The sequence below is a fragment of the Tiliqua scincoides genome, chromosome 4, assembly GCF_035046505.1.
Source record: "Tiliqua scincoides isolate rTilSci1 chromosome 4, rTilSci1.hap2, whole genome shotgun sequence".
Taxonomy (NCBI): domain Eukaryota; kingdom Metazoa; phylum Chordata; class Lepidosauria; order Squamata; family Scincidae; genus Tiliqua; species Tiliqua scincoides.
In genome coordinates, this window is record NC_089824.1 from 216,858,416 (window position 1) to 216,870,445 (window position 12,030).

The 12,030-nt window shown below is 45.1% G+C and overlaps 1 protein-coding gene across 1 annotated transcript in view; it reads left to right on the forward strand.

Annotated features, from left to right (window-relative positions):
- Positions 1-12,030, forward strand: part of COL9A3 (collagen type IX alpha 3 chain) — an 83,106-nt gene that overhangs the window by 66,422 nt on the left and 4,654 nt on the right. The window contains exons 26-32 of the mRNA XM_066624726.1: positions 2,137-2,190; positions 4,845-4,916; positions 5,500-5,535; positions 7,588-7,632; positions 9,056-9,088; positions 10,466-10,612; positions 11,167-11,221. Of these exons, the coding sequence (XP_066480823.1) occupies positions 2,137-2,190; positions 4,845-4,916; positions 5,500-5,535; positions 7,588-7,632; positions 9,056-9,088; positions 10,466-10,612; positions 11,167-11,221 (442 nt within the window). The remainder of the gene's footprint in view (positions 1-2,136; positions 2,191-4,844; positions 4,917-5,499; positions 5,536-7,587; positions 7,633-9,055; positions 9,089-10,465; positions 10,613-11,166; positions 11,222-12,030) is intronic.

Below are 12,030 nucleotides of genomic sequence, written 5' to 3' on the forward strand. Positions count from 1 at the left end.
ATCTGTGAGCGTGTTCCTGTTCTTCTTTCACTGCCTGCTCTTTTAATTATTTTTAATAAAATAATTACTTCATAGTAAAGAACTATGAACCTTCCAATGGTAGAAGCATCTGCCTGCCTCCTAGATCCCTCTTGGAATTCATGAAATTAAGTCACTTTAAATCAAAGCATTAAATGTTTGTTTATTTTCATGCTGCTGCTAATGAGTCCTGGCAGTTAGCTCACAGCAGGTAGCATTTGCTGCATCTTTATTTTCAAATCTCTTTCCTGATTCTTTGGGTTGGTTTTTGTTGTTAATAAATCAGAGAGTGTACTGAGCATCCAGGCCTATTTCTTGCAAGTGCCCTGGGCCAGTCATCAAGTGGTAAAATGAGACATTGTGCTGCATGACTGACTTGCTCAGTTTCCAAGGGCAAGGAAACAAGCCTAATAAACATCTTCTATGCCTTCATCCTTTTCAACATATCTGGGGAGAAAGAAACAAATGCTAATTGGAGAAAGACAAGGAAAGAGCCACAAAAACAACTTGTTGTGACTATCGCATGGAAAATGAGAAGTGTCTTCCTCTGTTCTATCATTTTCTACTCCAGACCAGAAAAATGCACAGATTCTAATATAATGGCTATTTTCTCATTTTCTGCTGCTCCCTCATACAAGGGAGCTTATAGCCATGTGCCTGAATTCACCAACTGTAAAATGAGAACTATGATGTACTCTGCAGTGAACTAATAAATAACTACTTCCTTAAAGACAAATTCTGATGGGAGGTGAATGAGATCTCTCATGGTGTTTTTTTGTTTTTTTTAAAAGAGTATTGCTGTTAAATGTTATGGAATTGCAGGGCCCCCAGTAATGATTGGGACCATGGTGCAGGATTTCCCCCTTGCAATTTTCCCATTTTAAATCTCACCAAAACTGCTCTAGGTAGTAGGGATGGGCAAATCCAGCGTGGCTTGACTCAAGTTGAGTCATGAGTCTCTGCCCCTCTGTGACTTGACTTGAAAACAAGAAATAACGGGGGCACTTTTGCAATCACTGACTCATCCTTTTGTGACTCAAAGACTCATGTCAAGTCACCCCTCTAAAAAGCCCACCATGGGAAAAAAACAGGACTGCTACCAGGTTCTGTGTGTGAGAGAACACTCCCCTGATGTCCCCATCCCATCTGTAAATGGGGTGGGAGGGGATGGGATGGACTGTGTGGGAGCAGGGAAGGAAGTGGCAAGAGGGAGGAGGGTCACAAGCAGCAGCTGCGAGGCTTACCAAGATGACCAAATCCTTTGCAGCTCTACTCAGAAGTAGTCCCATTTTAGGCAGTCATTCAGTGAGACTCCCTCCACCCAAGTAACAACAGAGCCACGCGCTTGGCAAGCATGATCGCTGTGAACCGCCTCTCCCCCCCACCCCGGCTTCCCTGCCTCCTCCCGCTCCATGGACTTCTCCAGCCAATCATAAGGCAAGAACTCCTTAGGGCTTCTCCTCCTGCCTACCTCAGCCAAAAAAAATATTAAAACTCCCATCCTGTGTCCAGTTAACATTGGTTCTTTCAGAGAGGGGCAAAAGAGCCCCCTCCCACCTCCCCACCCCCAGTTGGATGCAAAAGCAAATGTTAACCCTTCCCTGTCTCCTGGCTGGAACTTCCCTGCTGCTTGCTCAGTCTGAATGATGATCCCACAAGGACTTTCACGCCCTGAAAGAACTTTTGATAGTAAATGGCTTTGTAGTAATATGTGTCTCAAAGGAGACCATCCTAGTAAGAGACAGAATGAGATGCTTACATTCAGAAGTATTGTCTAGCCAAGTCATTTTGAAGGCCAAACAAGGCAGGCAGGGCAATAATGTGCATATTAAACAAGTGTTAGCTCCATTCATACATAAAGTGGAGGTGGGGGGAGGTGTCTACTTGTTCAGCAGTAAAGGGGGCTACATAGCTGCACTCTATAGCTTTGTCTCTTCTAGTTCCAGTTCTGGAAGGTGCTCAATCTGTTCTTTGAAGGTTTGCAATGAGATGCCCAACAACTCTGACCGGAGCCTTGCAAAGGCTCAACACAACCATAGTCACAATGCCCACGAGGGCAGATCTATGTTGGGTTTTGGGCAAGAATTTTCACTGTGTTTTCCTCTCTCTTTTTTCCAGGGAGCACTTGGTCTACAGGGTCCCATGGGAGTACCAGGTGTAAGAGGCTTTCAGGTTAGTCTTCTCACGATTGTAAAAACTTAGAATAGGGTGCTGTATGGTCCTTCATGTCATGGAGTACAAGTGACTGACATCCAGGAATCTCTCTGGTGGGAGAAGACAAGCTCCACCCAACTGCCTGAAGCCTCAGTGCACTTCCTCTTGTCTTTTCCCCTGCACCCAGTGTCTTCAGACTGGGGACTCCACTATGTAGAACTGCAATTGAAGTATAGGCAGCAACTGTTACCCTGCACATGCCTGATCTTGTCTGATCTTGGAAGCTAAGCAGGGTCAGGCCTGGTTAGTACTTGGATGGGAGACCACCAGGGAATACCGGGTGCTGTAGGCTTATACCATAGGCTTTCGAGACTGAAGGTTGCCAACCAATTGAAGTATGGCAGTGTTCAGACCCATTAAAAGGCCTGCAAACCTGAACCAGTGATGTCTTTACTGTAACTTGCTAAAGGATCAGGATGGAGCTTATAGCACAGGTGGCCAGCATCTCAACATTAGGGACCTTTATAGAGGTGGGAATTTCAGCAGGTGCAGTTTGTCAGTCACTTTGCTCAGCAGCATCCCCTGCAACAGCACAGGAGGGTGTGAGCTGTTCTCTCTCTCTCTCTCTCTCTCTCTCTCTCTCTTCATGCAGCTGCCTTCCCTCTGGCTTTTGTCTGCCATGCATCTGACTTCTTTCTCTGCCTTCACAAACAATTAATGGGGCCTTTGCAAAGTTGTTCATCGAAGGCTCTCAGGAGCATGCCCTACCGTGAAATCCATGACCACCATGTTCCTTAATGTATTGCTTTTGAAACTGGGAATTACTTGGGGTCTTGTACTCCATCTCTGGCTGTAAGCTGGATGTTCTTTGGATTCTGAGGAAGAAGAAAGTCCAATCATAAAGGAGCTTCATTTGGCTAAAGTGAGGCCAGAAAGATGGGAAGTGCCACAATGCCCTCAGAACCTGGAAGTAAGTGGCAGTGACATGACATGGCAGTGACATTTGTCCAGTGATGATGTCACCACCACTAACTTCTGGATTTGGTGACCTAGCATGAGCCCAGAAAAAGCGGTAAGAACATCAGGGTGTTCTGCCCACTGTGCTGAGCCTCCTGCCACTACTGGGAGCTTCATGCCACAGTCTTGCTGGAAGTGCCTTTTAGAGGCCTCCAGTAGGCCTCCCTGCGCCTCTGAAGGCCTCTTGGATGCAACCAAAAGACACTTCCAATTGCATCTGAGAGGTCCTGTGAGGCCCAACTCATAGATTTCATTATTCACAGATATCAGTATCTGTGGGGGTTTCTGAGAACGGATCCTCCTGCGGATACCAAAGTCCAACTGTATGTCTATAAACTAAGGCAGCTGCTCTTTAGTTGTGATCACTTAGTTCTCCCAGTGATGTTCCCATCACTGGAGGAAAAGCTATCAAGCAGGTGGCTTGATATGTGAAAAATAAACATAGCCTTGAGTTTTGGGGGTAAACACTGAAGAATGCGTCTCTGTCATCCTATTCTCATAACACTGGCAGCTACAGCCACTGAGATCATTGTTTTGAGTCCATCTTCTCCACTCCTCATGGGAATAGTCCAGTGGGAATGCAGACAGTTCCCAGGGGATGGGTGAGACACAGAAGATGGCTGTTGGGCCCTATCTTTGCCTGGTCCTCTCTCCTATACTTCTGTAAGTTGCAGCCTGAGAAAGAAGACTGACAGGTAGTTGAATGAAAAGGATCCTCTTGGGTTGATCCAGTCCACCACTTGCATTACCAGTGGTGTAATCCATTGGTTCCCAAATCTTTTTTGACTGGCAGCTCCCTTGACCTACTGGGCTGTTGGCCGCAGCCAGAGAAGCGGCCACCAGGGTGACCACTTCTCTGAACACCAAGGGCAGGGTCAATGAGTGGCCATTGCTGATGTGACACCCTCTCCCAGCCTCTAGGAATGAATGATACAGCTGTAGGCAGCATTAGGGCTACAATCCTATACACCAGCCATTTTCAACCACTGTGCCTTGGCACACTGGTGTACCACGAATGGTTCCCAGGTATGCAATGGGAATTTGGGAGAGGGTCATTTATCGATAGAACCACTGGGGGATGTGAGTCGTCCTCCCCCCCATTGACAGCACAGTGTGCGTGGCAATTGTCAAAAAACTGATGGTGTCCCTTGCCAGTGTGCCAAGAGACAAAAAGGTTGAAAATCACTGCCATACACTGTATAGGGTAGCAGGTTTGGGGGGGTTGGGGGAGGATTCCATGGCTCCCCTGGCTGGTTTCCACCCCTTCCTGGGTTTTGGAACCACTGAAATAATCAATGCATCACAAGGTAACAACTGAGCTTAATGTTTAGTCCATGTCTAGCGCATTTAGTTTCCTGCAAATGTTTTATTGCACAGGGATAACAGAAGAGCAAAACTACCTTTACTCATCAGAACCTGTTAGACAAAGGGCTGCTAGATTTCAATCCTGGATCCCTTTAACCTTTCAAAGCAGTTAATGCAGCTGCTGCTCATCTCTGCCAGTCCTTTACCCCACCCTCAGACACACCCCCCCCCAGTGATATCACCAAGGAAAATTTCATGGAGACGACTGCATTCATAAAATGTTGCTCCTAAATCATTTTATCTCGTGATCAAATGCCTCTCTCATTTAAAATGCCCTTTGTTTTTTAAAGGGTCGTAAAGGTGCAAGTGGGGAGCCTGGCCGACCAGGTCCCACTGGAGTTCGTGGCGAGTCTGGCGAGAGGGTAAGAAAAACAGTCCTTCAAAGTTCCGGGAGGGCAGGTAATGATCAAATGGAGCCTTGCTAAGTAACAGTAACAGTGCTGTTTAAACACTTAATGTTTAATGTTAACACTTAATGTTAAACAGTAACAGTGCTGTTTAAAAGTGCCCCCTGATGAACCACAAACCAGATCTAAATATTCTTCCGTTATTTCTAATACTTGTCCATGCTGCAAGTAACAAGCACTATCTAAAAAGAGGCTTTCCCTCTTGCATGTGAGAAAACAATGGGTGCCTTGCTGTGCCAGTGTAATGTCCATTGTCCGTTCATATCCTAAGCCTGTCCTGGCATCACCACACTGATGGCGCATTGGTACAAAAGGAGCCAAATGCCATACCTGCCCTGGCAAGGCAATACTGGCACAGCCTTTCTCAGTAAAAGCCCATCATTCATAGAAACACCAACATGGTCTGTTATCCATGGAGCAGCATTCTGATGGCAATAGTAATCTTCTCTTACTGTAGCATATGAAGCTTCCCTAAAAGCTTCAATGTCTGGAAAATCATCTTAAACCTTTCTGTACAAATTTGCAATTTTGTTCCCAGGGGCCTGGTGGAGTTTCTGGTCCCAAAGGTAACCAGGTAAGCTAAAGTTTCAATTTGGGTTGTCTTTAATGGCACATCTGTAGTTTTATTACAGCCCTCGAATAAGTCATAAGTTGGTGTGCTTTCTCCAGAACACCAATTGAATTTTTAGTCAATAGAGCACAATAATGGAGGAGGGATGCAGGTCTGGGTGGGTGGGTGGGGAGACTGGAGTATTTTGGATATTCTGGAATATTTTGTTTTCAAGGGAATTGGGACTGATGTCTTGTGGCCGGTGCTTACACAGCCAGTTAAGTGTCTGGCAGACACTTGTGGGAACTTGTGTATGGTTGGAGAAGGATCCAAGTCTGCTGGATTGTTTGAATTGTGAGCTCTGCAAAATAACTGTATGAGCCTGCTGTGTAATGGAACTTTTGGTTGATTGCTGCCTGAATTTGAAGACTAAATTGTTACATCACTTCCAGGTTAATGACATAACTTCCAGTGGGTCCTAGCAGATTGTCATTCTAAAAAGCAAATCCTGGTGCAAAAAAGTTTGAGAACCACTGGGCTAGCCCATACTGACGTGGAAGAATGCCCTGCACGTCCTGAGCCAATGCACATTTTGAGTGGGTCAAAAGCTGGAGTCAGTTCCTGCCTTCTGCAAAATGCACCCAAAATGCTAAAAGGACTCCTCCTCGACTCTACGGTCTGGTTCAGACACTCAGAAACTCTTCACGCTGCCAGGTGGTCTTTGAATAGCCACAATGGTTGTATAGATGCCTGAACAACAAGCCCCCTCTATTGGTTTAAAATGGAATATAGAAAAAATGAGGAGGGATGGTTAACTTCCTTTTCTACACCTAACACTGTCCAGTGATTAGAAAAGAGGTCTCATTGCACGAGTGTTCAATTGTATCTCAGTTTACCAATCAGAGTGTACCTTCGGCATCACCCAAGTTCATTTTCTGGGTAGATCCTCTGAAAGTGCTTATAATTAATAAACACTTCATAGTTGTAGACACAGAATGAATCTGAACATTGGCTGATTCAGGCCTTGTCACACTGGTCCAAGACCTTCCGTACAGAGGCATGCCTAATGATTCCATCATCTTCCAGATCTTTGTCTCTACCTTTTTCTCTGTGAAAACCAACAGGAGTCCAACTGTATACACTACATTAAATACCTGAAGTAAGGATGAACTGAATTCTTTACAAGTGTGGGCTATCGAGTTAAAAGCTGAAGGAATTTGGCCAGCCTTCCAAATTCCCGCTTGTGTTTAACTGTCTAATAACCTTGATCCACCATGCAGAGTTCTTGTAAGGCTCAAGTGCATGTTTATTCATTTATATCCCATTTTTCTGTGAAAATATGTAAAGCAACTTACAAATGTAAAAACGATAAAATATTCATGGTCGCAACAAAATCTAACAACCCGTAAATAATAGATATGGAGCAGATTGCAACACTGATTGCATTGATTGCAACAATGTGTTCTGCTGCCATTATTTGGGTAACTGACCAGTGCTTCTGCCATTAGAAACTTCCCCTGGGAACAGTAGTTTTCTCCAGGAATGAGAGGACAGTTCTGCTCTCCCTAGGGGTCTGACTCCTTGTAGGAATGGAATACTCCTTTTGATCATGGGGAAAGCTCCCAGTGGTGGCAGTCCTAGTTGGCTTGCAACCTACTATTTATTTAATGACCATATAAATTTACAAGTTATTAAAATCAGTTTTAAAAATTCACATCAGCACATAAAAGTAAACAAGTAATAGCTAGAATAAAAGCAGTTCAGATGACCATAGCCAAAGTATCTCAAAGGCTGAACTAGAAAGTCTGCAAAGGGAAGTCCAAAAGTCCAAAGAAAAGGGGACTTTTCCCCAGGAGAAGTTGTTCTACAAATCTGGGATCACTGCAGAGAAGGCATGGGAAAGAGAGTCATATTGGAGACATCTAGATGCAGATCTTCCGTGTGAAGAGATACCTCAGTAGGAAATGCCCAGAGCCTCTTGGAATTTGGCCTGAGTGTCCAGGTCATGGAGGAAGAAAGGACAGCTTGCAGTATACTTGAATAACAACATCATCCATTTTGCATTTTCATTTGCAGGGAATTGCAGGGGCAGATGGACTGCCAGGGGACAAAGGCGAGCTGGTAGGTGGTTGTGCATCTAGAGCCACATTTAAGGCAATGAAGAAATGACTTCAGGAGGTTCCAAGAAACAGTTATTCTGTAATGCAGTCTTCAGTGGGGGTTATGGACAAAATATTCAAGACTTCAGCTACATAGATTTAGTGGGATTCAGTCTTTGGCTCTGGTAAAGCCCCAGCTCTCCTTTCCATCCAGGTGACCCCAGCCTGGCTTTCCAAACTCCCTTCCCATGAGCCCCTGCCATTGGGTGCTGTTTTATGCCCTTGGCTAAGCTATGCCCCCTTGCCTCCGAAAGAGTGTGAGCCATGCTGTATTCCCACACCGCAATCCAGTGCGCTCCTCCTCTAGCTCTATCCCTCTGTCTTCAAAGCTGCAGTTCTCCCTGCCAGTATTACACTTGATCTCACTAGTGCCTCCAGGAGCCATGTGACCATCTCAGCCACCAGGCCTTTGGTCTTTCTTTATCAGAGCTTCCTCATCAACTGGTGGTCAGCATTATCAACATTACTTGAGTGGTCTATCTGTGTCTCCCAGAGCCATTTCCTCAAGCTATAAACTTGGGCAGACAATTTGTCAGTTAAATGGTGAAGTTGGAGCACAGGCAGAACTGTGCACTGCAGGCCACTTTCATATGTTCTTACATGGACACTGATGTCCCACCCATAATTTTTTTGCGCAGAGATTGATCTCTATGTAGGAAATAAGAAATATTTTGTAATCTGAGAGATGAAGAGTGTTTTTCTCACTATGAGTGTACTGATCATGCAATTGTTGCCTGTACGTGCAATCTGATACATGTATTTACTATGGAAAAATTGCTCACATGGACCCAGCGCAGACATACCAACAAACCATGGTTGGTCATTATGAGAACAAGTTGCACAACCTTTGGGCTCATACACTCTCCCCTCTCCTCACCTTCTATGTGCAAAAGGAAATCAGAAGCTTTTTCGTATGAACTACCAACAGCCTCCATTGCAGTCAAACTCGGGTCACTGCTAATTTAACCACAGCTGGAAAAAGTCACAACCAAGGATGTCAAACTGTGATTTGACTCTGGCTGGTTTCCCAAGTTTTGACATAATGGGGGAATTGTGATTAGTTCAAAGTGAAAGTTTTCAGTGTCTTCCTTTTTCATGTGAAGAAACAGAGGGGTGAGGAGAAGTTACAAGCTCAGGAATTACAGGGGCTTGTTCTCATAAGGAAAAACCAAGGCCTGTCGTTCCATCTAAACCAAGCCATGGAATATTTTTATAATATACATATGATTTCCCACATGGCTGTTAACCCCAGGTACAGAATTTTAATGTATGAATGATGTATTCTGAGAAAAGGGAGTATGGTTGACTCCACATGTCAGCAGGAGGAGAAAAGCAGGGTCCCCACCCAATAATGAGGTCCTTCTTTTGTTTTTGTTTTGCTCTAGGGTCCTTTTGGTCCTCCTGGACAAAAGGGGGAGGTAAGTTGCCCACATGAAAGATTTAGTTATAACATTATTACTTAGAAAAGAAATGTGATTATCAGCTGATATTCTAATTTACCAGATTTTACTCTTAAGGTCTTCAAAATACTATTGGTTTATTGCCTAAAATAATGTAAGATTCTCTTTTGAAGAACTGTGCTATAGATTCTCTCTTCCTTCTCATTCATCCTTTTATAGCTCCTTGATGGCTGTGCAGATATTCCCAAAGGCACCTGACACCATCCTGAGCACCCCCTATACTGTTGCAAACCTCATAAAGGGGAGGATTGATCTAGTGTGGTGAACATCCTTGGAACTGTATGGGGAGCTGCTTCTCATGAACAACTTACTTTGTGGAATGGCCTTCACATAGTTGTGTGTTCAGGCAGCAGTGAATCAGTCACTAGCTCTCAGCCTAAGCTACCTCACAGGATTGTTGTGAGGGTAAAAGGAGCAAGAGCCATGTATGCAGATATGAAAAATAAAATGAAGTGACCAGGATCAAAATTCTCCTGTACACAAGAGCAGAAAGCACTTGCACGTACTCCCAGGGGAGGGGTGTGTGTCGTTCCAGTGCCCCCCCTTTGTAGTTTAAGGCATAAATGCCTGGTGTGCAAATGGAAAACCATGCATGGCATGTTGGGTCCTGCTCTCTGTTGTTATTTCTTAAATTAGAACCACCCACCAAAAACCTCAAGACACTTCATAACATGAACTAGAAATCACAGCAAAATAAAATGCCAACATCAAAAATGATTGCTAAGAGCTTATAAAACCTATAGAACACAACAGCAGCAGAAGACATTGTGCAACATTGTGCCAGAAACGTAAAGCCGTGCTTTTTAGGTACTGGTTAGTTCACAGTTTAGCAGATGATACTTGGCCTCTAGTGGTTTTCAGCTACTGGGAGCACTAGAGGAAAGTTAGGAGAACATAAGTGCTCTGCTGATCAGGCCAAGGGCCCATCTAGTCCCGATTCCTGTATCTCACAGTGGCCCAGGGGCACTCAAGGCAATAAGATGCCCATATCCTGTTCCTTCTTCCTCAAATCTGACATTGATAGGCCACCTCTAGAACCCAGGGGTTGTACATATTCAACCCCTTGTAATCTATGATGGGCTTTAACTTCAGAAATCTGTTCAGCCCCACAAAGGTGCCCAAATGGGCCGCAAATGGATGCTTCTCCTTCAGTGCAGCCACTCTGGCTGTGTCTTCAGACCCAAGAATGAGGGCTCAAAGATCAATCGGGTCGGCCATGTGCTAGGTGTAGCCCTTTGGCTCTGGCCAACTCCTGATTCTGCACCGGTGCCTTCAGGCAATGCCCCAGCAGCTGTGTGTAGCCCTTCTTCTTTTTCTGCTCTCTTTTTGCTGTAGGCAGGAGTGAGGGGCGAGCTGGGGCCTAAAGGAGTTCAAGGCCCCAACGGGACAGCTGGAGTGCCAGGAATTCCAGGACATCCGGGCAAATTGGGCTTACAAGGAGTACAGGGAGTCCCTGGGATCACTGGAAAGCCTGGTCCTCCAGTAAGTAGCCTGCACATCTCTTTTTCAATGCCACTCCTGTCCAGTAGTGTTTCCACTCAAGCTTTCAGCCGCCTTTCCCATGGCAGCTGCCATCCCTGTCACCCAATAAAAGGAATCTTAGGACCAAGCTACATGTTGCACTACATGCTGTTTGGCCTTGCATGTTTGCTGTTAAGTTTAATAGCACCCATGATGGGTGGGAAAGAAACAGGAGCTAGACCACTAGAAATTGGGAAAGGATATCTAGCGTTTACCATTTAGTATGTGGCACAGTCCCAACAAAAACTGTATCAAGAAGAAAAACGGGCTGACTCCTAAATTTGAGCCAGTTTTTGTGTGAAGAGGTGCACTCCTTTTTTTATTGTAGCGCAACTGTTTTTAGGAACAGGGTTTCTGCTAGTTACAGGAGCAATTCAGTTGTAGCAGGTCCAATGTATCACTGCCCTGACTTAACTGAAATGATTTCTGTTTTCTTGAGGCTTTGGCCAATGTTTGCTTAATAAAACAATAACCATTAAGATCACATACAGCCAGCTACCTCTGCTTAATTTCAGGGGAAAGAAGCTAGTGAGCAGCGCGTAAGAGAACTCTGTGGAGGAATGATCAGTGGTGAGTCCAGATTGGAGTTACAAGATTTCTGCACGGGAAGAGATTGAAATTGCCAATAAGGATGTAAGAAGTAGACTTAGGGTCCAATCAAATGTTAGACTAGATCAGGGACTGGCAACCCATGGCCTGCCAGCCAGAACTAGCCTGCCACACAGGGTCATCCAGCCCATGCAGAGCTTGGCTTGGGAGGCTCACTTCCCAGTTTGCCATGTTCCTGTCAGGGAATGGCAGAGCCACCTGCCCAAGCTAGCGGAGTCCCTGTGCCCTTGCTCTGTCATTCTCTGCCAGTACACGGCAAATTCAGTGGGCTGAGCTTCGTGCTGCTGCTCCCAGGAGCTCACCAACCTCTGATCCCTTTGCTGAAAAGGTTGCTTACCCCTGGACTAGGCTAACGTGAAATGTGGCCTGATGGGTTTGTGGTACTGAGGTTCACAGTGACCAGGGTGACACTGAAACTGAGCAGAACCACAGCATGAGTTGTTAGATTTAAGGCTTTGCCCCTGCAGTGGCTCTGTTGCCAATTGCCTCCCTCCTCCATTTACTATGTTAAGTATAACCAGCAAAGCAAAATCCACCCTGTCACACTTCTGCTTCATTTTGTGCACGTGTACATGCGTACACACACACTCTGCCTCGGAAGTAAACTATTGGAAAAGTTAATGATGCTGGTCTAGTTGGTGTCATTACCTGTTCAAACAGTTAACTTTTGTGACACCAAAGACTGTTTCATACATTACGTATTTGAGATGTATGTCTGTGTTTTTTTTATTGTGGCCCTAAGAATGTGATGTGATGAGAAATGAGGCTAG